The sequence below is a fragment of the Mesitornis unicolor genome, unplaced genomic scaffold (assembly GCF_000695765.1).
Source record: "Mesitornis unicolor isolate BGI_N332 unplaced genomic scaffold, ASM69576v1 scaffold31649, whole genome shotgun sequence".
NCBI classification, from domain to species: Eukaryota; Metazoa; Chordata; class Aves; order Mesitornithiformes; family Mesitornithidae; genus Mesitornis; species Mesitornis unicolor.
In genome coordinates, this window is record NW_010208453.1 from 26733 (window position 1) to 50767 (window position 24035).

The following is a 24035-nucleotide window of genomic DNA, read 5'->3' on the forward strand; positions in this document are numbered from 1 at the left end:
ACCCCTGGATAATTCGTATGACATTGCAGTAGGTTAACACCTCCTTGAAAACTATTTCAACATAGGTAGACAAGGTGTCCTTCTCCACCTAAATTTGTGCACAAGGAGTATTTTCAGACTCTCTGTGCAGTCTTAACACCAACTTTTCTTTGCAGTACAATCCTACAGTGACCTAAACCAGACAGTATGCCACCGTGTATCACTAAAGGGAGAGGAAAAACATAACAAAAACCTCACAGCTTCCTGTAGTATCTATAAGAGCTATGTAAATGAAGAATGTGACTGGTTATAACAGTTCGGTTTTATTCTCATTGTTTTCTTCTATTTTAGGTCAGTTATAATCAAAAGATCAGTCATTCTGGATAGATGGGTTTATCTCAGTCCTTTTGTACTAACCCACTGGCTCCTAAATTCTGGTCACAAGGCTTCATTGCTTTCACTGACATTCACCCCTTCTTCACAATAGTTCCAGCTTGTGCTCTTCCTCCTCTCTGACCTCCTTCTCCCCATTCCCACCAGCAGCCTCACAAACCAGTAACCAGAGCCAAGGAGAAGTCTCAGCACCACGTTTCCTGTGCTGGCACAGCACAGGAAAGTGGCATTGGCCATGCTGAGAGCCAGTAAAGTTACCAGCTCACATGCAAGGCAACTGGGAACCAGCGCTAAGTGGCACTGGCACACCTACTGTCTCCAGGCCAGAAATACCTCCACCAGACTTTCACTATCTGTTTCCCTCTGCCCAGCAAATGCTTAATCCAAGTTCTTTAAACCTTGTTTCCTTGCAGGTAGTTCCCTTCCCTCTGTTTTGGCAAAGCTTCCAGCAACCCAGGGTCAGAAAATACACCAGATGTCAAAACTGCAGTGTGACAAACGTTTTCCATTCACCAATAAATTTCAACCAACAAGTTTTAAGCTGAACTGCTCACAAGAATATCCAGTTAACACTCACTACCCCAGCACGTAAGCAGATTCTGGGACTGAACTGTACTCCACTACCTGGCAGTTATAGGAACAAATACCATTACAAGTATTTCAGTGGCTGGCTGAGAACAGACCAAGCAGATAAAGCAGCAGGTGCCCGAGGAGAGCCAGCCCCGGTACAGCTACACACGTACGCTTCAGAGAAACAAGTATCCTGAGCAGCCTGAACAGGTACTACACCAAAATACTCCTTTTGCAAACTGCTCCAGCAACAGTTACGACTGAAATGTATCTCATCAAATATGTATACCAACAGACGCTTTAAAACACTGTATCAGGAATCCTGCATTTCCAGTAAATGAATGGTCTCAGGTTATCAAATCCAGTGCTCTATGCAGAGAGACCCTGAAGGAAGGGTCAGTTCTTCTGCCACTTCCCTCCTTTGGGCCACATCTGAGAGCTTCAGAAGTCTGTCATCTGCTGAGTGACTCAGCAGTCCCCTTGCTGATGAGGACATTTAGCAGGGAACAGCAGGCATGCCCATAAACAGGGAGTCACTAGGAGCTGTGGAAATTCAGTGAGCTACTCCACATCTACATCCCTCACTACTGGACAGAGCTCCTCAGGAAGCCAAACCCACCGAGGCAGCAGGGGTTTGTTATTCTTCCCAAAATACAAGAGTTAAAAAGCACATTAAAGACTCGGCAACAAAATATCAAGGTATAAATTCTCAAAGAGAGCAAGACAGCGCTCTTTCGATCATTGTCCTCGTTCTTATTGTATTCTCCATGTGCACTTACTTATGCATGCATGTAAATATTGGTAACAGTCGTCCACCGGCTCAGCCATTAAACACAAAGCTTAACATCAGGGCATGCAGTGTGGGCCATTTCACGGTAACACATAAGCTTAAGTTTTTGTGTTTGCCTGTCTCACAGTATCTGAATATCCTACCTATTCAAAATTGGTCTGTTCTACTGAATTTGGTTAAGTCACATCACATGTACGTTTCCTGCATTATCACAAACTAAAGCTTCTGAGGTCTATTCAGTAGTCAGAACAGATTAATTTTTAACCTGTGGAAATTTTGAAAACTGTTTCTGCTGCAAGTAGAGAACACACAGACAGTCTCTCACTGGTGAGATTGTCCACTCACAGTGGAAAACAGAGACCTGAATTTGGGACTCAATGTGAATACTGTCTTCTCTTTTGGTTGATGTGAATTTGAAGCAGTTCAGGATGCGTGAAACTTTGATTTCCTCACAATCAAACAGTGAAACAATACCGAGTTTCAAACCAACCATCACAGCTTTCAGCAGTTTCACAAAACTGCTAGAAAAATGTTCTGTCAACTTGAGGAATTAGTAATCAGTTCTGAACATCGCACTTCACGTCTTCAATAGGGCTGTACGACTTGCCATCTGCATGTGAAAAGCCTGGAAGGTGAGCAGCATAACCATGGGTGGAAATGATTACCCAAGGAACACTTAGACATCAACATAGAAGGTGCACACAGACTCATTAGCCACAAAGCACAGACAAGCCAGCAGATGAAACTAAAAATCACTCTCCTAGCATAAGCTGAGCGCAGCTTCAAGGTCTTACCCCTGCTAGGCATCAACAGGCGCTTCTTCATGTTGCCTGATAGAGCACAAGTGAACAGAAAAGAGAAAAACATCACATCAGCAACCTGAACAGCAGCAGTTTAAACAATTCTTAATGTTAAAACACAAACAATAGGATATCAAATGTTTGTAATTTTATTTTAGATAAGCCACATATAAAGTTAAAATTAAAGGTAAAAAATGAGAAGATTCTCTGTATCTCCCTCCCTGCTCAGTCACCACTAAACCAACCATTCGTTTCTCTTGTTAAGGAGAGCTGCCCTCCATGTTCTCAGTCCCGTTAAGACCATTTGAACAGACTCTTTTATCCTCATCTGAGAAAAAGACTGCACTTTCTCTTCCCTGACACTCTCAGGCAAGAGCAACTCTTCAGAACAGAGTCCTGGAGTCCGTGCCAGGAACATCCTGTATCTATCTCCCCCTTCAAACACCATCCCCTTGCCTTTCATTCTCAAAGAGATGAAGCCCAAACTCCACTGCACAGAGGTGCTCAGTGACAGGGCCAACAAAAGCAAATGCTCTGGTTCTGCACAAGGCAGGAGCCAGTTTATGCCACAGCAGATCTGGCACATCCGTCTCCCTCATCTAAGCAGCAACCTGCCTTTCTCAATGGCATGCAGCTTCTGGTAGCTTTGCTGAAACCCAGGTGATCCACATGTTACAAAGCCACCTGGGAACTACACAGCTACTACCTCCAGGTTAAAAAGTTCTAAACCTCAAAAGAAAAAGGAAATGTCACTGGAAAAAGCTATTAAGGTTTTCTTTGTACTACTTGTTTAAAAATTGAAGCGAAGTTTCTCCTTCGCTGTCGCATTTGCAAGGTTGATCAAGCAAGGCAGAGTTCTACCAGCACAGTAGCTTAAGTGTGTGCATCACCCAGGCACTACACATCACGTGTCTCACCCAGAAGGAGAAATGGGACAAGTGACTTCTAAGAAAGGAAAAAAATAACTTCCCTCAAGAATACGAAACTTGGAATTTATATAAAGGACAACAGTTTTACAAATTCCTTGTATACCAAGAGGACAGAAGAAAAAGCCTATATAGACAATATACTTTTTGCAGAAAAATATTTACCATCCATTCCATTGTGTTGTTCATAACTTCTTTTTCCCAGGATAGTTGGGGACCCATTGTTAATGACAGGCGTAAACTTCGCAGGAGTCAGATTGTTGAGAGAACTGGACAAGCTCTTTGCAGGATCTGGCTTCGGAGGACATGGATGAGACTCTGTTGAAAAAACAGCAACGTGGGGTTTTTTATTAGTGAAGATACTGGAATTATAAATCTGGAAACAACCTGGAAACTTCCAAGCTGACCCAGGATACCTCCCCTTATATACAAACTCTCTCAGTCAGTAATTTTGACTGGAGATTGCTATTTATATAAAGCATTTTAAGTATGTTTAGGAATTCACCTCTACTGAAGATGTTAAAACCAATGTCATAATATTATCCTGAAATAAGAACTGATAACAAAAGCACTTTGTGTCTATTTCCAAAACACGATTCTTTGACATTTTGGGGGTGCTATCTTTGGGCAGTTACTTAACACCCCTAAACTCTGGGAAATTCCAACTTTGACAGTTTTGCAAGGTTTGTAAAAAATAGTTTCTAAACTGGCCAAACAAGCGAATATTCAAAGCAGCACCATCACGAACACAGAGTCTGAATTCAAACTTTAGGCCAAGGAAGAGACCAAGCACACACCGTTCAACTGAAAAGATTTTGAGAAAGTTACAAGCAACAGCAAACGGGACCTTCAACCGGGGTTTTCTCTCGCAGCCCCAACAGCCAAGTAATATATAACTTAAAGTACACTGAGCATGACATCTCCAAAAATACATTCTTGCCAGTCCGTCAGCCTCCCTCTGTTTCTTTCACTCCCTTCTCTCAGCTCAACTGTCAAATGGAGACCCTGACACAGTGCTAATGAAATCTTAAAATCTACTGCTACATTCTGTATAACTATTAAAAGCAAGATTTTACCCAACAGCAAAACTTCTCCATTTATTAGCTTTATTTGGTCACACTATACATACCCAAAGGTTTCTCAATGTGTGTATCTCATTAGTATACAGTAGAAGTACAATGCTCAACAGAGAAGCAGTAAATACTTAATAAATCCTGAGCCTTACAATATTTCATCAATGAAAATGCTTAAAGAAACGTAAAATCAACTCCAGTGTTTCTTATCCGAGTAAAAAAGCAATCAATTTCTTTGTTAATCTGGAAGCCTTCAAAGTACCACAGTCCAAGCTAGCTCTCTGTGGTTAGACTCACTTGAGGACTGCTGTAACAACCTGAGACATGGCTTCAGGGTATCTCTAGCAACTGGCAACACTAGGGAAAATGATTTTGCATGTGTTTGCAGTCAAAGCTGGCATGTCACATAGCTGGCCTCTTTCAGCACCTAAAACTTACACTAAGATCCTGGAGAGAGCTACTCAGGACTCCTCAGAGATCAGCTGATAAGGCTCATGTCCTCAAGAAAACCACAAAAAACCAAACCCAAACCAAAGCAAAAAAAACCAAAAAAACCAAAAACCAAGAAGACAGACAGGAAAAAGATAGGAAATACAGTCCCCCTGTCTAGCTCCAAAGCAGAACAGCCAATAACTGACTCTCAAGCTGTGGGACACAGGGTTGTCCTAAACCCAAGAGGCCTCTTGGAGGTCCCAACTGTAGGAACTACCTCCAGACAGCTCAAAAATTGGAACATCAGGACTGAGAATTGTTCTCAAAATACTGTGTTTGTGCCTCTATTAGCAGACGGTAACTTGTCCCCACCACAGCAAACAGACCCCTCCCTTCACTTGAAAAAGTTTCTGATACAGCTCTGTGAGCCCACAATGCACTGCTGAGCCACTAGGTCTGTCAAACCTCATAGTGAAAGGAAAAAGGACAAGTTCATGAGAAGGTTTTCATGGTTTGTTTTGTCGTTTTTTTTTTTTAATCCAGAATCAGCATCTAAATACAGAACCAAATGGAAAAAGAAATGGTTAGCAGGATTAGCTAGTAGGGGGTTTTGTTTGGTTGGAGTTTTTTGTGATAGGTGCTATTTGGTTTTTTGGGGGTTTTTGGTTGGTTGGTTGGTTGTTGGGGTTTTGGTTTTGGTTTTTGGTTTTGTTTCTAAATACCTAAATACCGGAGTACTGCTTCTAAAGGCTTTCGAACCACTTGCTTTAATAGCAATGGATTTTCTGATGCCTCAGGTAAACGTGCTGTGCCTGTAAAACAAAGAAAAAGAATTAGAGAGTAAAGGCATTTAGATATTATAGTAAAACTAAATGAATAACTCAAGTGGCCCTAAAGAGCTTTCCAATCAAAAGGAATTTTACAGGCTGCAAGCATGTCTTGGCAACAGGACACAAATGCAGAATGCTAAATGTAATAGCAAACATGAATATGCAAAATAAACAGCTCACAAATTTTCAAAGTTATTTGTCTAGCCTATGATCTACAAGTATAGCTAGATTTGGTGAAACCAATAGCTACATGCAAGAGAGCATTTTAAGAAGCTGCAACTCCAACTTTATAGGAACCTCAAAGGGCTCCTTTGCAAGTAGGTCCCAGCTGCATCACCACTCACATTCTGCTTTGATTGCTGCGCTGTTAATAGGCAAATAGGGATGTCTCGCAGCATGCCAAGGGCGCAAGATATCTCGACACAAGCGTCTGGCAATTCTTGTCAGTTTTGTTGTATGGAGATAGAAAGCTTGCCGTGTCTTCATAGCAAACTTGGGACTCCCACTGTTTCGTACTGGCACACCATGAGGACTCTAGAAAGAAAGAAAAATTCATATGGTTTCTAAACAATAATTATTGGAAAGTATGGTTTTAAATAAGAGAAAAAACATATACAATCACTTTCAACTACTGATTCACAGATATGAGAACAGAAACAGTATTACAGATTAAAGTATTTTCAGCCCAGCTATTCCCCATTTCCCAAATGTTATCCATCAACATTAGGAATCTTCTTCCAAAAGAACTCAAAAGGATAAACTATTTATTTCTGTGTTGTCCTAAGTTTTGTAGTAGAGATTCAAAAGCCAGACCTAAAGAAGTTACCTGATGCTACCACATGATTCAGTGTTTACAGAGCCAACAGAAAGACTGCAACTTTGGGAGCTTAGAACTGCTCTGGACATAACAATGCAAACTCCTTATAAAAAAGAATTTGTAAGAGGGAGACGAAAATCAGAAAGTAGCTTTATGGCTAAAATATACATCATAAACTCCCTTCCCAAAGCAAACCTACAGCAGGCAAGAACATTTTTGACTCAAAGTTGAAAAAGTTTCTGCTTCAATTCTTACTCTAAACTCAATCAATGCATTTACAGAGTTGTCAAATATTCACTGCATGTAATAAAGAATAATACTGAAAGAGATTTTTCTACTACAGAGAGCAAAAGCAGTATCTTTTTCATGAAAAGCAACTAAGTCAACTAATAAAACAATGAAAGTAGTATCTTCTTGTTGAAATCTGCCCATGGTTGGAGAACAGAGGGAAATGTCAGTCTGGGGAGAACAAGGCGTTCCTCTCTCTATTTACCTACTTTTTAACTAACAAACAAGAGGTTTAAGGCTGATAAAACTTGGCAGTTATCTCAGCAATTAGGTAGCTTCAGAGGGCAAACAGAAGCCTGGAAAGGAGAGAGGTTCAACAACAACAAAAAAAACAGAATAGAAAGGGAATGATAGAAAAGACTAGGAGAGCGGAAAGAAGTTTATGTAAGATGGAAGCGCAGTGTGCGCTGTCCTTCCATCCACATGATGCAGCTACTTTTTCCAATCAGCTCCATGTATGATGATTCCAGACTGAACTACCACCAAATTCAGAAAAATTCTGAGAATTTTGATTTTTAAATAAAAGGTGGAAAATTAAACAGAAGAAGCGCATACAATGCTTACTTGAACGTATCCAAAAGGGAGGAGGATTAATTATAAAAAAAAGGATGAAGCAGAAAAGCAAGATAAGGGATCTCCAAAAAGCCACTAGCTATTTGAGGTACCTAAAGTTGAACGTGCCTTGGGAAAGGGAACAGGTTGCAGGAAAACATTAATTTCTTTATGGGAAAAAAAGTCCTCTTCCCCCTGCAGCAAAAATCATGGAATCCGAATACCAGAAACGCTGGCATTTCAGTTTTTTCCATCTTCATTAAGTTATCCCATGCATTTGATGGCTAGTTAGCTAAGCAAACGATGCTTTTTTCCTCAGGGCAGCACTTGGCAACAAATTACTGCGAGCTGAAGTTAAGGTGGCAACTTTTGCAAGACATGAAACACCAAACCCAAGGACAACAACGGAGGCTGAAGGCATTCTTCTTGTCATGAAATATTTAAGAACAGCGAACAATTAGTTAGGTATCATAGCACCTGGCTTTCCAGGCACAGAGCAGTCTGCCTGGCAGATACCTACCAAATTATTGCGGTTTGGTCCTGGTCTCTCCCCATCTAACCGTGTTGGCATTTTCAAGCCACCATATTTCTTCCAGTACGTCCAACAGGATGCGCAGAGGCGACACTGCATGTTAGGGGGACCCCAAGAATACCACTGGTAAGACTGTGTGGCTAGAGATAACAAAGGTGGAAATTATATATATCCTTAAACAGGATCGCTTTTCAGAGCTTTAGAACCATCACAAAAGAAAATCAACACAAAGACAGTGCAAAGCTCAGACCTTAAAAACCTGATGATGGCTTCACCGTCATCATCACTGTTAAATGTACTTGTGATTTCACCAGAATTAGTTACACATATAAACCCCTTTTAAAACATGAACAGAAAAAGAAAAAAAAACAAACAGTAGGATGGGAAAATTTTCTGCCAATGGAACTGAAAGCTTTCATCCTGCAAGACTGGTAGACAACAATTTCTGCAGTACATCAGGGAGAGAGAGGGAAGGCTGTCTTCAGGAACTCCCCATACATCAATTTTATGACTGAAGAACATAAAAAATCCATGACTTGACTTCTTGTATAGTCCTACATTCCAGCATCTCTGAAGGCTCCCCATAAAGGAGCACAATCATTAGAACTCAATATATCAATATCAAGCAGCAGATCAAATAAAATTATATCTCGTATTTTGAAATACACTAAAAAATTATGCAAAAATTGTCAAGTCCACACCTTGATGATTCAAGTCTTTGCTCAACAGCTACCTGCAATTATGTAGGACATTTACCAACTCCCCCTTTAGTACTTCATATTTTATGTACAAATGTAATAGCAGTAACCAAAAAAACCCCTTTGCTTAAATGCTATGTCAAATCCCGTCCACACCCCTCCCTTCCAAAGCCTCCTCTCCCACCCCTCACCACAACACAGCTTTTATTTTACTGACTGCAACCCAGCATTCACGCTCTCCGGGTCCAGCTGCCACGCTGGCGCGTCACTTACTGTAACAGCTCTCACAGGCCCGTCCTGCTCCCGTGTTCTGTGCCTGTGCTCCAGTACCATTTACCACTCCTGGCTTGACATTATTTACATTGATCTGGTTGGGGTTTGGCTTGTTACTTAAAACACAAAGCAAAAAGGAGGACAAACATTAATTAAGGCATGCAATTTCCTACTTGATTGTCAAAAGTATGGCCCAAAACATATTAAGATTTAAACTTTGTTCCTTGTGTGGCTTCCAGAACAAGCTGTACTTACCGGCAATCTGACTTCCATGAACATGATGTTAGATAACAGTGATAATAAAAATAACTGTAACAATAGCTAGGTGCCATTTTCAAGAGTCCAAAAGCATTTAAAAACAATAAAGTGGCGATGCCAGGTAGGTATCTTACTCCCTATCCCAGACTTTCTAATTTAAGTGATAAAGAGATCTCGCCTGCAGATCTCTCTCAGTTCTCAACATGAGGGATATTTTACTTAAATCTCCAAAAAGAAGGCTGGGAGACAGAGCAAGAGAGGCAGGAGAGGAAGGGCAATCCCTGCCTTATTCAGGGAAATGTAACCCTAGTCTGCAGTCACAAATATTTCCACATTGTCTTACTGCAAAGGTTGTATGTATCACCTTGCCACAATTTGCACAAGCACACCCAATGCACTGAGAAAAGTCTTTTGATGTAGTGCATAGACGGAGATTTTAATGAGTAGGAGCCTTCTGACAAGTCTTAAACTATGGTCTGTGCTTCTAACAGAAAGTGTTTAGGTTTCTTCTAAATGGAAAAAGTCTGAAAGCCTAACATCCATATAGCAAGGAATGCATGATGGCTGTCACTATTACATTCTAATATAACATCATCTGAATCACCTCAGCTATACTCTCTGAAAAATGTTGACTCAGGGGGAAAGGAAAAAAAAAGTTACTGGCAGGAGCTGAGCATGGAAGGGCAAACAAAACCTTGGCACAGAGAGCGGTATGGAATAGTACAACATCTCTGCAGAGAAAGAGGGGTCTGAGGGGAAAAATGAGGCTTTCAAAACATGGCATGGGAGGGCACCAGGACAGAGAATCAATATTGCAGGGACAGGACGTCTGGGCAATGGAGTGAGATGGTAGAAGTCACACTGTAAGTTTGAGACAAGAATACACAAGGAGCTTATCAACCATGCAAGGACTCCCAGGTGCTGTTAGGAGCTCAGCTTATGGAAGCAACCAAAAGCAGGCAGCCTTTGGTGCCAACCTCTGAACAGAAGCCCAAATTGTAGTGCTGATTACATTTCCCTCATGTTCTCCTTCCTGAAGACCAAAGGGAGTGGGCATACTCCTTTTATTTCCAACTAATAAACCTATGATTTGGAATCCACTTATTCAAGCAGAAATATCTTAAAATGGCTTTCTGAAAACACGTTTCCTTACACATTGGTTACACTGACACAGGAGTCACAGTAATTTCAGTGACCCAGAATACGTCTTACTTTCACCCTGGCTAGTGCTGCAAAAACAGCATTGTGGGAACATGGCCAAATTAACTTATTTCTAATGGGGCATCAGTATTAGGTTTCACATTCTCAGCAATGACCCTTGAAAGCAAAGGGGTTCCAAGTGACTGAATGCTGAAGACAACTCTCCCTCCCAGCTCCAGAACAAACCCAAATGCCACTGGAAAGCTTACAGTGCCCTGGAAGCCAGCAAGTCATCCCTCTCCTCGTCTGAATATGTCTGATCAAGCACTGAGATACAGAGCTCAGTAAAGCTCCATTTCTTTGGAGACAACATAGAGACAAAATAGATCTGGCTGTGAACAACCTACGGGGACCACACACACGTTGGATAAGGAGGTAAGAGAGTATTTGGCCGGTCTCAGAAAAACTTCAGACAGCATTCCGATGGTGCTCCTTGCTGTGAAGCTCAGGGTCTTTCTGCAGAAGAGAAAGCTTAGGAGGCTACGTGGCACAGAAACACCGAGCAGCCCACATACAGACCAAAATAAGCAGAGAAAAAAAATAAAGGCATTTAGATTAACAAGCCTGACTAGGTTTTCTTCTCCTTTTGCATATTAATTTTCTGGCCTTTACAAGGGTTAAAGTGTTTCGGGGTGTTTATCAGAACGGCATGAAGTTCTGACGCCACAGATGGCAGGAGAGCTGCAGACACACTGAACAAAGAGAGAGTTGAAAGAAGGTACATTCATGCTACCCAGCATTTTACTCTGGGACGTCACCATAGTAACCTGCTGCAAAAGAACTTTTGCCAATGATTCACTAGCAAAGTCCATGTGCAAACATTACCAAGATGCTGTAAAACAAACAGTCCTCACAGATGCACTGTTACAAGTAGCGTTGCTCAATAGAGCAAAAAACTGAACTAAAGGAAACTAAGCCTCCACTCCAGGTCTTACAGCTCAAAATCAGGCATGTTGCTTCCCTTCTACACACTGAAATTCCCTTTTATCCTGTGAAAAACACGGTAAGGGAGTCTGAAACCCATCAGTAAAGCTCACATAGAGGTTTTGGGTTTTTTGAGCAGCAATGCCAGCAAGCCCCAAGGTGCCTGGTTGTAACACTTAGTTGAGAACAAGACTGCACCCACTGGCATGTACAACCACAGTACTAAGATCACGTGCAGAAAGGAGGGTGATGGACTGACTCTGCTGTCCTCTCTACAACCTTTATCAAACTTGTACTTCAAGCACAAGTGAAAGGGTGCAAAATCACACTGACCACAAAACTGTCATGCTATACTTGTGGTAATAACTTCACCTCACAATTTTGGAACAGTACAATTAACGTAGCTCCAAGAAGCAGCAGAAAGTGTGCTGCTCCGAAGCTGAGGTCAAGTTTCACAGGGGCAGTAACAATAAAATTTCAGCAGCTAATGTCTTCATCATATGAGAAGCAAAAAAGCTCTTAGTTGTTGATATGTTAATTAAGCTTGTTTGATATCACCAAGTCTGCTACAGCTATTAACAAGAGAATTAGATGAGTAACTGGATGAATCATTAGGCAATTAATGAAGCTGAAGTGAAAGATGCAAATCAGGTAGTGAGAATACTGATGGTGCGGTAAACGATCATTTCCAGTTCTTACAGCAAGAATGGAAGTCTTTTAAATGGGTTTCAGTTGCACTGGAGCAGTCACTTATGCTAGAACAGCAGTCATGAAGCGCAGATTTCTGGGCTGTACCCTGCAGGACATCAGACTCAATTGAAGGGATTAAGGTGATAAAGCACATGCAAAAAGAAGGCACTGGAGCCAGCCATCATGGACTGAAGCCCCTGCCCAAAAAACCCCAACCTTAAGATAACCCTGAGCCACGCAGAACACTGAAATCCCTTCACTACATGACTGACAAGCATTTGACCCATAGCACAGTGATAAAATCTTGTTAAAAATAACTATAAACTTAAAGAGTGTCTGCTTCCTGTGATTCAGGAATCCATAGTGGTGCTAGATGCAACAGAACAATTAAGAAATAAAGCCCAAGAAGCAAGAACAATTTTTAATCCTTTGTAAGGAACATTTGTGCCATCTACCTCTAGGCGTCTAACTCAGGTGTCTGGACTCTTTAGCCAGAGAACAGAGGAGAGCTCTCATCACAGGCTACTGTAGATACAGGTCTAGCAACTGCTAAACAACACTTTCTGAAAATGAGAAGCTTTCTCCAACAAAATGTTGAAGATTACCACAGCTACAAAAGAATGAACAGCGTTACACCGTTAAGTTTTCCATGCTGCAATGAACCTCTGCACAACTGAATGGGGAAGCAAAAAAGTCTTGCTCCTCAGGCAGAGGACCACCAAGAAACAGATAAAGGAATTATCTTCAGCTTGTTAAGCAGTCGCCCCTTGTAGTCATCCAAAGCTTTGGTCTATTCCTCTAGTTTCCCTATTAGCTTAAAAAAAAAAAAGGGGCAGGGTAGGGAGAATAATATTTCCCTACTTTACAAGTGTTTGCAAGGCAATGTTTGGAGCCTGTCAAAGTGCTTTGAGATTCTCAGATAAAATAGCGCAAGTAGAATGTACTAATTTACATTTACAGATGTAAATTTAAAATTTACATTTTACATCAATATATCTTGGAGAGTGGGGATTGTATGGAGCATTTCATTCTTCCCTTTCTGTTCTTACTCCTTCATATACCACTCAGTTCAAAGCAAAAGAGAGAAAAGCCACACAAAAGTGTATGTCTCACCCTTCATGATTTGTAGACGTCCTGATCCCAAAAAGTACCAGCTACACAACCAGACAGTCATAGAAAAGAAATGATACCCATAAGATCAGTAAAACCAGAACACAACTTCTGCAACAGCTACCACAAGAGTGTGTTTAGGTACACATGAGAAGGAGAAAGAGGCTGAGACTACACCTGCAACAAAATGGTCTCTGCGCCCCACGTTCATGCTGTCGAATGGCAGGATGAAGCATGTAAAAACATGGAAACTATGTGCACTCGGGATTTTGCTACTGCTTTATTTAGCACCACTCCTACTGATGGAGAGATTGCTACAGAAAACGAAAAGATTTTCTTCAGTATTTTCTGAAAGCAGAATTCAACTGATTTTATACTTCCTCCTTTTGCCAGGAAAGCACGTTAGTGCTTAGCACAATACCTAAGGGATGTATTACAAACCCAAACGTACATACGCTGGGTTCAGTCACATCAACTACAGATGTCTGTCCCAAAACCAGGGTTGTTCTTGGAAGCAGCACAGAAATGTTTGTCCAATATCTAGGACAGAAATATTTTTCCAGTATCTGGGATGTCGGTCGAGGACTTGATAACCTACCTCAATGACCTGTACAACCCTGCACAGGGTACCCAGTCTCTCCATACTTCAGTTATCCATGTTATAAGTTTGGGGCACACTCTCAGGTTAAAAAATACCAACTATAAAGCTTCATACAGACCTGTAATTCTTCACTGTATAATATGTATGTGACATGATAAATAACCTTTGAAGACTTCTTTGATTGTTTTTCTTATTATTTTCCTCCCCTCTCCCTAGATTTTCCTATTAACATCACAGGAACAAATGAGAGTCCTATCAGCGGAAGACAGCCAGAGACAAAAAAAAATGGTTTGTGTGATATCCTCCTGAGTCTCTCTTTGCAAACAATTTTACACCGGTTATTGTCAGAATAGGTTTCACTCAATCAGCTGATGTGCTTCTGCATAGGTCTTGTGACAGCCTACCTCAAGTAATTCATTTTCGAGGTGACAAGTTGATCATTATGGTTCAAGCCTCGAAACAGGAATGGGCTCAGTAACACGATAAGGACAAATCAATAATATTGATATTTGGATCCCTACACCATGTATTGCTCTTACAAGCCAAGAATATAAACTTCTAGGTCACCATATGATGTAGATGTAATACACTCCCTATATGCCAGACCTTGCACTGAAACTTGAGTAGAAATAATCCAAAAATCTTAGAAATAGTTAATTGTTGACACATTTGGAGGTATTAACAGCAAAAAAAGCAGCAGAAGCATCCACATGGGATTAAGCAAGTCATATGCGCAATTGCTACTTTTCCTGATACACACGAAAGGATATTGAAGGAAGAGGAAGATTTGACATCCATTTTATCAATTAAACAATAAGTAAGTTAAGGTATAGCACTCACAAAATCAATCGTGACTGGAAATCAAAGCCAAAGATAAAAATAGCTACCGCAGGGTAGAGACAGAAGTCTTTCCCTGAAATAGAGAGGTAAGCTGCTGATTTGATTATATTCTCTAGATAGCAACAAGAATTATCTTGCTGAGATACGGTGTTGAGGGATAAGATACCACTCCAGACAGCCATTATCAAATGAGCACCAAATGCAAAACCCTACCTACATACATTATAATCCAAGACCAACAGCAAGACTACCAGGCTCTCTTGCCTGCAACATCCTTTTGCATCTGCAGTCTAAATTACATTTGCTTTTGCTTTACAAGCTTATCACATCATGAATTCATGTTTAATTTGATGTCCAGTGTTCCCCTGCAATGTAACACCATCCACAAAAAGCAATATTATTGAAAAATTGCATGACAAGAAAGTATTTGGCTTCACTCTTAACATTACACCTAAACTTTAGCAAATTCACCTGATATCAACATATTTCAAAGCAAAAAATAAATCTGTGATCCTCTATTTTCACAAGAAATAAGGGACTGTCTTGCAAGCTAAATATGTGAAAACTTAGTTTTGCCTTAAGTAACATAAGACATGGTAGACGTTCATAAATATGTGAAAGAAGACAGCATAGAAGAGTACAGGAAATATTATGGATAATACACATGGGAATGTATCTGGGAGTAAAAGCTGAAAAGAGAAAGGACAGGGAAGATTTCAAGTTCCACACTGTAAGAACTGTTGACTAGGTTATGCAGAGGAAATGCAATAGAAAAAACACATTTTACTAAGAATATGTGTGTGTGTATATATATATATAGCATATCATTAGGTATTAATTTTAATATATTTCTATATACATAAATTACATTAGGAAACAACTATGCATTGGTTATCCACTGATGACAAAATTTAAGAAGAACAGATATATTATAGAGCAGTTAATTAGCCACCCTATTGTTCATGACCGTGCTGACCCGCTAGCAAGTCCCCAACTCCCAGTCCGTATAAAAATAAAACTCAGAAGATAAGTAACAGTCGCTTCAGGATGGGAACATTATAAAGGACAAAGGAAATGAGCAACATGACAGCACAGCATCCTAACCAGGAAAGCCCCAAAGGGAAAGTCCTTGGCTGCCCATGGAGGAAATACACAGTGCTCCAGAAGTGGAAGGTCAGCGTGTGGGAACAGCTCTGTCTTCTACCCACTCATAAGCAGCAGCGTAAGCATCCTGGGGGGAGCGCTGCTTTGTTCCAGCCAGCGTTGAAAGACCCAAGCTGCTATCTTTTCTTCCACAGGCAGTCAGTTGTTTATTAGCACCAGGGTGGCTAGCACTAACTCAGCTAAAATAAAAATGAATTCAAGCCTATTCAAGCATCAGCAGAAGGCTCGTTATATTGGTAACCTAATTTAATAGTTCTCTGATATCTTTGTTCAACAATGTCTCTCATTGTGTAATTAAAGCAAACACATAATACTGGCAGGCCATGGAAACTGCTACACCAGACCCTCTGCAAAGAAACAGAAAACAAAGCAAAACAAAAAGATACTTACTAGTTGGGTATATACACTTGTTTTAGCTTGCTTTCTGCTTCTGCTGCTTTCAATCGTTTCTTTAAAAAGAAAAGAAAAAAGGAGAAAGTTAGAATAAAAAGGAGATAAAGACTATTTGACCTGAAAGCGGAGTAACGTATCCATAAAAACTTTAGCACTTATTAACAAATAATGAAGTTTCTCCTTTCACTGAGCAGCTACCACAAAATCCCTTTCCAACAGGAAAATACCCACTGAAAACAACTGCGGGCATCAAATGCCTATGTACACAGCTTTTCAAAAAAGTCAGAGATGACAACCTACTATTTATAAGAACAAACTTCATTCCTATTCACTTCAATACAAATTCATGCACTGTTCCTCCCACAACCGTTTTTGTTTTCCTTCTCCCCTGCAGAGGAACATCTGACCTATCAGTCCGTGTTTGCTCTCCATGATAACACGTACAGTAACGCAGCCTCTCCACTGCAGCTCCTCAACAGCTGAGCCAACTCAAAGAGTTTTTGTTGTCAGTTCTCACTCTTGAAGACTGACAGACACAGGAGATTTTCTTTAAAAGTTAAAAAGGCCAAAAGCTCAACTCAAACTGCATGCATGATTACCCAATAAATTTCTTAATTATGGTATGCCACCACTTCTGACTAAACGTCGGCCATGGGCAACCTGTATACCTGCACTTTCTAAAGGTGAGAAGCTCTAGGTTCACAAGCACTATGCATTTACCCTGCTTTGAGACAAAAAGGAAATAAACCCCAGGCACATTTACAAATGTCAGGGGACAGGCAGCAAAGGACTTCAAGGGGTTAAAAAGGGGAGAAGCTAACTAGACTGAACAACCAGCCCTAATGAAAAACACCATTGCCAGGAGACATTAAGGAACATAACAGAGTTATGGGAACAGCTTAAGGGAAAACGCATCCAAGAAGTAGACTGTCAGAGCACAGGGATGCATGTTTAGAAGTATACACCATTTGTCTCTTTACATGGCCCTCCTTCAGTAAAGCATCCATTAACTTCTGTCGGCATTTCTGCAGCAAATGGATTAGAGGAGCCTTTCAGTGCATGGAGTAAATCCCCCCAGAGCAGCAGTGCTCCTTTCTTTTGTTTAACTACAGCTGTGGACTTGCTGATAGCCCACAAGAGCATGGCAGAGGCAGGCAATTAGCATGAGCTTTACTAACTGGCTAAGAATTCCTTTTATAACTCAAATCTTCACACCATTTAAAAAGCAGAAGATACATTCTGAGGTTCAAGTTTTCTCTTTATTGTACAAGCTAAATTAATTTAGGGTGAACCTCTGGAGGCCTCTAGTCCAACCTCCAGCTCTTCAACACCCATGCCAGTAACAGTGGTGTGCATAAAACCACCACGATGTTCTCCAGACAAACCAGCAGCATGGTGATATTCTAGACAAACAGATTAGCTCAACATCTTCTATGCAGCAGCCTCAAGGCATAGTCTAGGAAAATAATTGTAAAGCTAAAGTTAGTATCTTCATAGACACAGGAAGAACCAGAAAATGTAATAAAACTGAAGAGTGTGCCACTGAGGAACTGGGCAAACATAAAAATCCTTTTACAGGGACACAACGGATACACAGAGAAACAATAAAGTAAAAGTTTGCCATAAGCACAAGGCTTGCTTTGATCAGAGGGACAGCCTTAAGCAACGGTTTCCCATTTGACAGTCTGGCAGTCCCTCACCATAGCTCTCCAGACTCCTAAAGAATTCCCCTCTTCCCTTCTCCTGCAAATAAAAGTCAACCTAGCTCAGAAATCAAAGAATGAAGTTGTCAGACAAGAGGAGGGGGACTGAAAAAACAGAACCTCTGGCAGTTATCCCAAAACTACAGGTACACCTTCAGAGAGCTGCATCCAAAGCTGACTTCTTTCTGCTGGTGTAGGCAAGTTTCCCAGATTGCTTCTGCTAAATATCCTCTAGGAGAACAGCAGCTACCTGAACACCGTCCTCAAGAAAACCCAAATAAAGACTTCGTGGAGACAAACCTCATCAACCCTACAGACTTAGAGGAATCAATAATACACATTTTGTGGGCAATCACTGATGGAACTAAAGAGGTTCTCCCTCTGAATACAAATCACAAATTCAAAGTTGAACATTTTCAAACCACCCTACCCAAGTCTTTTTATGTAAGAAACCCAAGCATTCAATGATGGGCTTCAAAAAGTGCGGTGACAATTGTTCTTCAAACAGCATCAGAAACCCTTCTCTACCTTCCAGAGAGGCACTACCCAAAAAATGCCATCCTTCAACAAATTGCACACTCAGGTGCTTTTCTGCTTATAAACTAGAGCCACCCACAGCCTTGGACTGAAAAACAGGTCTTCTTTCCCCAGGCACAGACCACCATGGGCAGTTACACCAGCAACCAACCAACCACTCCATCATCCTCTCCCCAGGAATTACAAGGAAAAGTCCAACATCTGACACTGATAAACAGCATAAAACACTGCTTGATGAACCTTGTATAAGAACTGTATTTCCTTGAGACTTAAGCAGGAAATTCAGGGAACTTTCACTGGTACAGAACTGTTAGGGTTTTATAAAAATTCCCACTCAATTTCTAGTTGGGGGGTGGGGTGGAAGCTGCAGTTTTCTTGTCAAAAGCTCCCAAGGGGACTGTCTGGAGTCATTATGTTATGACAGTTTTGGAAATCTATGAATGCAAAAGCTTCATGCAAACACAAAGCACTACCAGCAGCTGAAATATTCTACTATCCACAACATAAAGTCATTTGCTTTGGAAACATGGTTAATTTAGGGTGTTAGGCAACATTTTAGTAAGCTGGTGATGAATGTTAACCTCGCACCATAGATTTTCTTTGTGACTGATGACCATGGTCTGAGCAAACAAGTGCCATAAGTCACCAGACCTAGATACACTCCTCTCCTACTGCTGCCTGGGGATCAGCGCAGAGCATGACATATGGCATACACCTTTATTACAGACCAGTATAGCAGGAAAATTGAAGGTTTTCAGAAGGTACCACAACATACTGGATAAGAAGAGGTTTTGCTCTAAGTACCTGCGGTGGTGGGCAATCAATAGACCAGATATGATGAGTTTCCTATTTTCTGACAGTGACTGATACCAGAAGGTACAAGAGAAAGGTGCCTGAAATGTAGCCATGGACAGTTTCAGAATAAACCCTTCCCAGAGAAAGTGCTTTGCTAGGTCCTCTGCCAGTTATTAATTGATTTGTGCCTGAAGCGTATTTATGCTATAAATTCTTAATGCTGTCTGATGTAGTTATGAATGTCCCCATCCACAGAAAAAAATAATCCCTGAACATTTGTAACTTTTTCTAGTAGTTTAGCCTTAATAAAGTCTTTTGTCTTTGAGTTATTTATATAGCATATGTTAAGTATATCTTCTTATTTACCTCATTGTATTTTCCTCATCTATAAAAGGAGGTATTACCAACTTGTCTATCCCACAGTGACCAAAGGCTTAAAATACTAAGCACTGTACATCTGAGTTAGTGCAAACATTTGTCCTTTATATATCCTCTCCCTAGATTTGAAATCTTTCATTCTACCCACTGAGCTTGAAAGAGTCTTAAAATACACGATGCATCAGAGCAAATGTTTGCAGTAATTTTCTAAAGAGTGAACATTCATAAAGTGGAAATAACAGAAAAAATCCAGGAACGCAGGGGATATTTCAAGGTCTACAACGCAAGAATCAAGTTGGTAGACCACACAGGGACATCTCAAACATCATCAAATATTAGTTGATTATAGGAAATATCGTTTCTAAATTGCATTTTCTGGGTTTAGAGAACTTTCGTATTGTTTATTCTTTTTCAAAACTCCAAACACACAAATGCTGCTGGGAGGAGGGGGAGATGGGACAGAAAAGGTAATTGGTCCATGGTGCATTTGGGAGAAGCGATTCCAGCTGCTAGTGCTCCAGCAACACATCTCAGCAGTGATGTGTGGTACCTGTAGTCTCTGTCGCTTGCCAAAACCGCCATAGCTCCGTGTTACTGCAGGTTTAACAGGAGGTGCTTTGGGATAAAACGTCCTATGTATGCAGAAAAACGTTTCTTTGATGTTGTTTTTACTTTACTCCACACAGTACTTTATGAAGCCCAGTACATTAAGATGTCACTCACAGCTCTTGGCTAGGTACAAAGAAGGCTTGCTCCCCTTAATAAAGGTATTTTCTATCCACATCAAGATTTGCTCAGCGCTCCCCTCCTTTAAGATCCCTACCTCATGTAGTCAAACAGAAGGGCACTTCCCCCTTAAAACTGATTTTCTGCCTATTCCTCCTACAGTTTTCTAATGACAGTTCTGCATAAGAAATGGAACAGTAAAACAGTAGAAAACCATAATACTTGATCTTCCTCTTGAAGTTACACGCTCCTCAAGCACAAAAAAATGCAAAAAGTAAATTAAAGCCTTCAGCTCTCAGAAAGCACATGACTATTTCAGTCATCCATGTCCTGAGCTCTTCTCAGCATCTCAGCAGTTGAAAAGTGTTATGTTTTAAGGTTTTTCAGGATTTCCCCTCATGATACGCAAAACAGTAGAAGCATTTAAAGAGCTTTAAAAAAATAAATCACCCTGGAATTCACAACTTCCTAAGAACTCAACCTTTACTTTGAATGAAAATGTAGGCGTACCCAAACATCACATCAACTCTTAAAGACTTTCCAAATCACTGAAGGAAGCCACAAAATGGCCATTACTCAGTGGATGCCATTTCAAACCTTCCTGAATCAGAAATGTGTGCTCATGTGAACTGACACAGGAAATCTGTCTCAAGAAAAGGATGCATTCAGGGTATTTAATTTGGAATGCATCTCCCTCCTTTTTCTTCAGGACAACTCTGAAAGGGTGCGTTAGACAGGACAAATCTTGGGATCACTTCAGACAGACGTCCAGGAGCCTACATCAGACTGCAGATTCTGCACTGACACTGCAGTAGAATTACTCCTTCCAATAGTTCTGTTCTTGGAGGGTCAGTCCTCTTGAAATGATTGAAGTTCTGATTATACTGATAACCTTCAAAAGCGTGGTATAGCTGAAGTCCAATAAAGATCACTGGGTAAGAGATCCAAGTGCATGTATCTCAATCACAGTATCCTGTTCAGAAGACAAGGAAGTGCTGTATTCATCCTTTCCATCTTGGGTACACCAAGGAGAAGTACACCTCATTGTTCAGTTCTGAGAAAGGGTCTTCTGTTGAAGTCAACTCAATGTTTAGCCTCCTCAATGGCAAGAAATAGATGGATTCTGCTTCAGGATTATGAGTGTTTTCTCACTCCAAGAAAATCCAGAATGATGTAAACAGTTCCCAACTAACTGCTTTTCATCAAAGCTGGCAATTGGCTGATGACAAAAAACTTCGTTACTATGTTGTGATAGTTTAAATGGATGGTTTATGTTCATTCAAAGATTCTATGAGAATGAGCAAGTTATCAATCTTTTTTTAAAGACAATAACACACAGCATTGGAATTTAATCATCCTCTTCCAAGGAGGGCAAGGGAAAGTTTAACAACTTGGGATACACTTTCATACCCTTACTTAGCATATTATCAATATCTTATGTACAAAAATGGCATTAGCCCCAGAACCATTTTGAGGTATTAGACTACACAGACAAAATGCTATGAAGAAACAGGTGGAGAAAGTGGTGAGGGATGTGCTTTGCCAAAGACTTTGCACACATCAAGTAAAATATAAATGTAATACGCCATTATTTCAGCTACAATTTCCTATGCTTTCTTTGTGGTTATATATAGATAGCTCTCCTAGGCTTTTTATAAATGTTTAATATTATTATTTGCTTGTACAAGCTGGGACTTTGAGATGAGGTCTTCAGCTCAGCTCAGACTTAATTGATGTGATATCTCTGTACTGCAATATCTACCTGTTTGGCTTATATTCATACTGTATCTTCAGTGCAGAGCCTCTAATTGGAAGTTTTCCCCAAATCCCACTCCCTGGTACACTGCTGGGCAGCACATGTAGGGTATAGTATAACCATGACAGAAAACCCACTGTATAGGAACATAGCAAAACAGTAGGAGAGACTGGAAGTTTGCTGTTTTTTTAATTGTTGCAAGAACAAATAATCAGTCCTCCATGCAACTATCCCCTCTGCAATTTTGCTTATGTAATAAGAAAGTTCAAGAAACTGGAAAAGGCAAAAGAATGTAACGACTTCCTAATCAAGGCCCGGTTTCTCCAGCTGTTTTGCCTTCCCAGCACACTGGCCTGGAAGCAAACACCTTGGACACTACACTAATCCCGCAGCAGCCAAGAGTGAATGCCAAAGAAACTGCTCCCTACCCCTTACTCCCACCACCACCACCACCACCACTACATACCTCAAGATAAGCAGAAACAGAACTTCACGGTTGAAAGGTATTGTGGACTTCCTGAGCAGTACAGAGGTGCATTTTGTTTTCATCTTTCCCAAAAATTCCTACTATTGTTTGCTATTCTGACTGCACAGGGGTGACATTTTCATGCAGCCGCCTAAGATTCCAACTTTCACTGATAAGTGAACTTTCCTCATTTCTTCTGATACCAACCTTATTGCTAGATGGATTTTTATCACTAAAAGAAGTGACGTGAGATAAAAGATGCAGGGAAGAAGATAAAAGGATTCCTCCCACTGCAAATATTGAGCATGGCACATGGCTGAATACACCCAGCTACCATCTCCTAAACAGCTGTAGTCAGACAATATAGCAGCACTCTGTATCAAAAATATACACAAGTTCAATGGAGAAAGACCAATCATGACCTCATCTCTCCAGCACCTTGTTTCCCCACTATGCCAGGTTCTATCACCATCCCACTTTCTTACTATTCATTTCCTTGCCAAAAGGAAAAGTTTCAAAGAATGAACTTGGAGAAATATTGGAATGAGGATGCAGACAATATGTAAAAGTACAGAACTGATGTAAAAAGGATTCTGATTAGTCCTGTCAATCAGTTGCTGTCCTCTGTAACTTAAACAGTGTTCCAATCAGAAAGAAAATGGTAAAAATTACATTACAGACCAAGGTGCCCAAATATAGCACAAACCAAACACTGGGCAATGCCTCAGGCATCCAGTCTTTATCCCAGCCTGAATTTCCAATGAAGCAAGTTAAGGCAGGACGTTTTTATAACCTCACTTTTTCTGATACTTTAAATAGATGCCTAAATATAATACAGATAATTATAATGAAAAATCCATTACGTATTTCTTCCTTCTTTTAAGTAATTTTCCCATTAAATATTATAAGTAGTTTTCAGCAACTCTGCAACATTTTGCATGCTGCTTGCATTGTGCTTTATTTAAGAGACCAAGCAGCCTTCATATTTAAACAAGTAAGCGATAAAAATGATCGTAAACATTAGTCAAAGTTGATTCTCAAGCATAACGAGTTTGGGAATTTGAGCCATCAACACTTCCCAGACAAACACTTTACTCACAGCACTTAAATGGAGGAGCCTCTGTACATCTGCAACCAAGTCATGGGCAGGTAGAGGTGGGGAATTATCATGGGTGCCTGTTGTACAGCAGCTGCCCACACCCTCATAAAAAGTCAAAACTGAAGTTAATGCTGACCTCAAACCCTGTTACAGGCAGAGATTAACTGTATTCCCTTCCTCAAACTGCTGAATTCCATACCAGACACATGAAAGCTCAAAAAAGTAAAGTAGCAGCAAACATGAAAGGAAAGCACAAACGCCAATGCCACGTGTTTGTATCTACAGAATGGCCGATGAGTTTAGTGAAGAGAGACTGTTCGCTGCTTCAGATAATTTCAAAATTCACACATTGGAAAGGCTGAACCCCAAGAGAGAGAATAAAGCAAGAATGCTTGGTTTCAAAGGCAATAAAACCAGCTTCCGTTAGAAGGAAAGAGGCGAT

General features: G+C 40.6%; 1 protein-coding gene across 1 annotated transcript in view; it reads right to left on the reverse strand.

Moving 5' to 3' along the window:
* The window catches only part of MTA1 (metastasis associated 1), a gene marked incomplete at its 5' end in the record, with an annotated part of 63607 nt that overhangs the window by 16472 nt on the left and 23100 nt on the right, over window positions 1-24035 (reverse strand). Inside the window, 8 exons of the mRNA XM_010192518.1 lie at window positions 2527-2562; window positions 3624-3776; window positions 5686-5775; window positions 6138-6327; window positions 7971-8122; window positions 8954-9069; window positions 16131-16189; window positions 18605-18613. Of these exons, the coding sequence (XP_010190820.1) occupies window positions 2527-2562; window positions 3624-3776; window positions 5686-5775; window positions 6138-6327; window positions 7971-8122; window positions 8954-9069; window positions 16131-16189; window positions 18605-18613 (805 nt within the window). The remainder of the gene's footprint in view (window positions 1-2526; window positions 2563-3623; window positions 3777-5685; window positions 5776-6137; window positions 6328-7970; window positions 8123-8953; window positions 9070-16130; window positions 16190-18604; window positions 18614-24035) is intronic.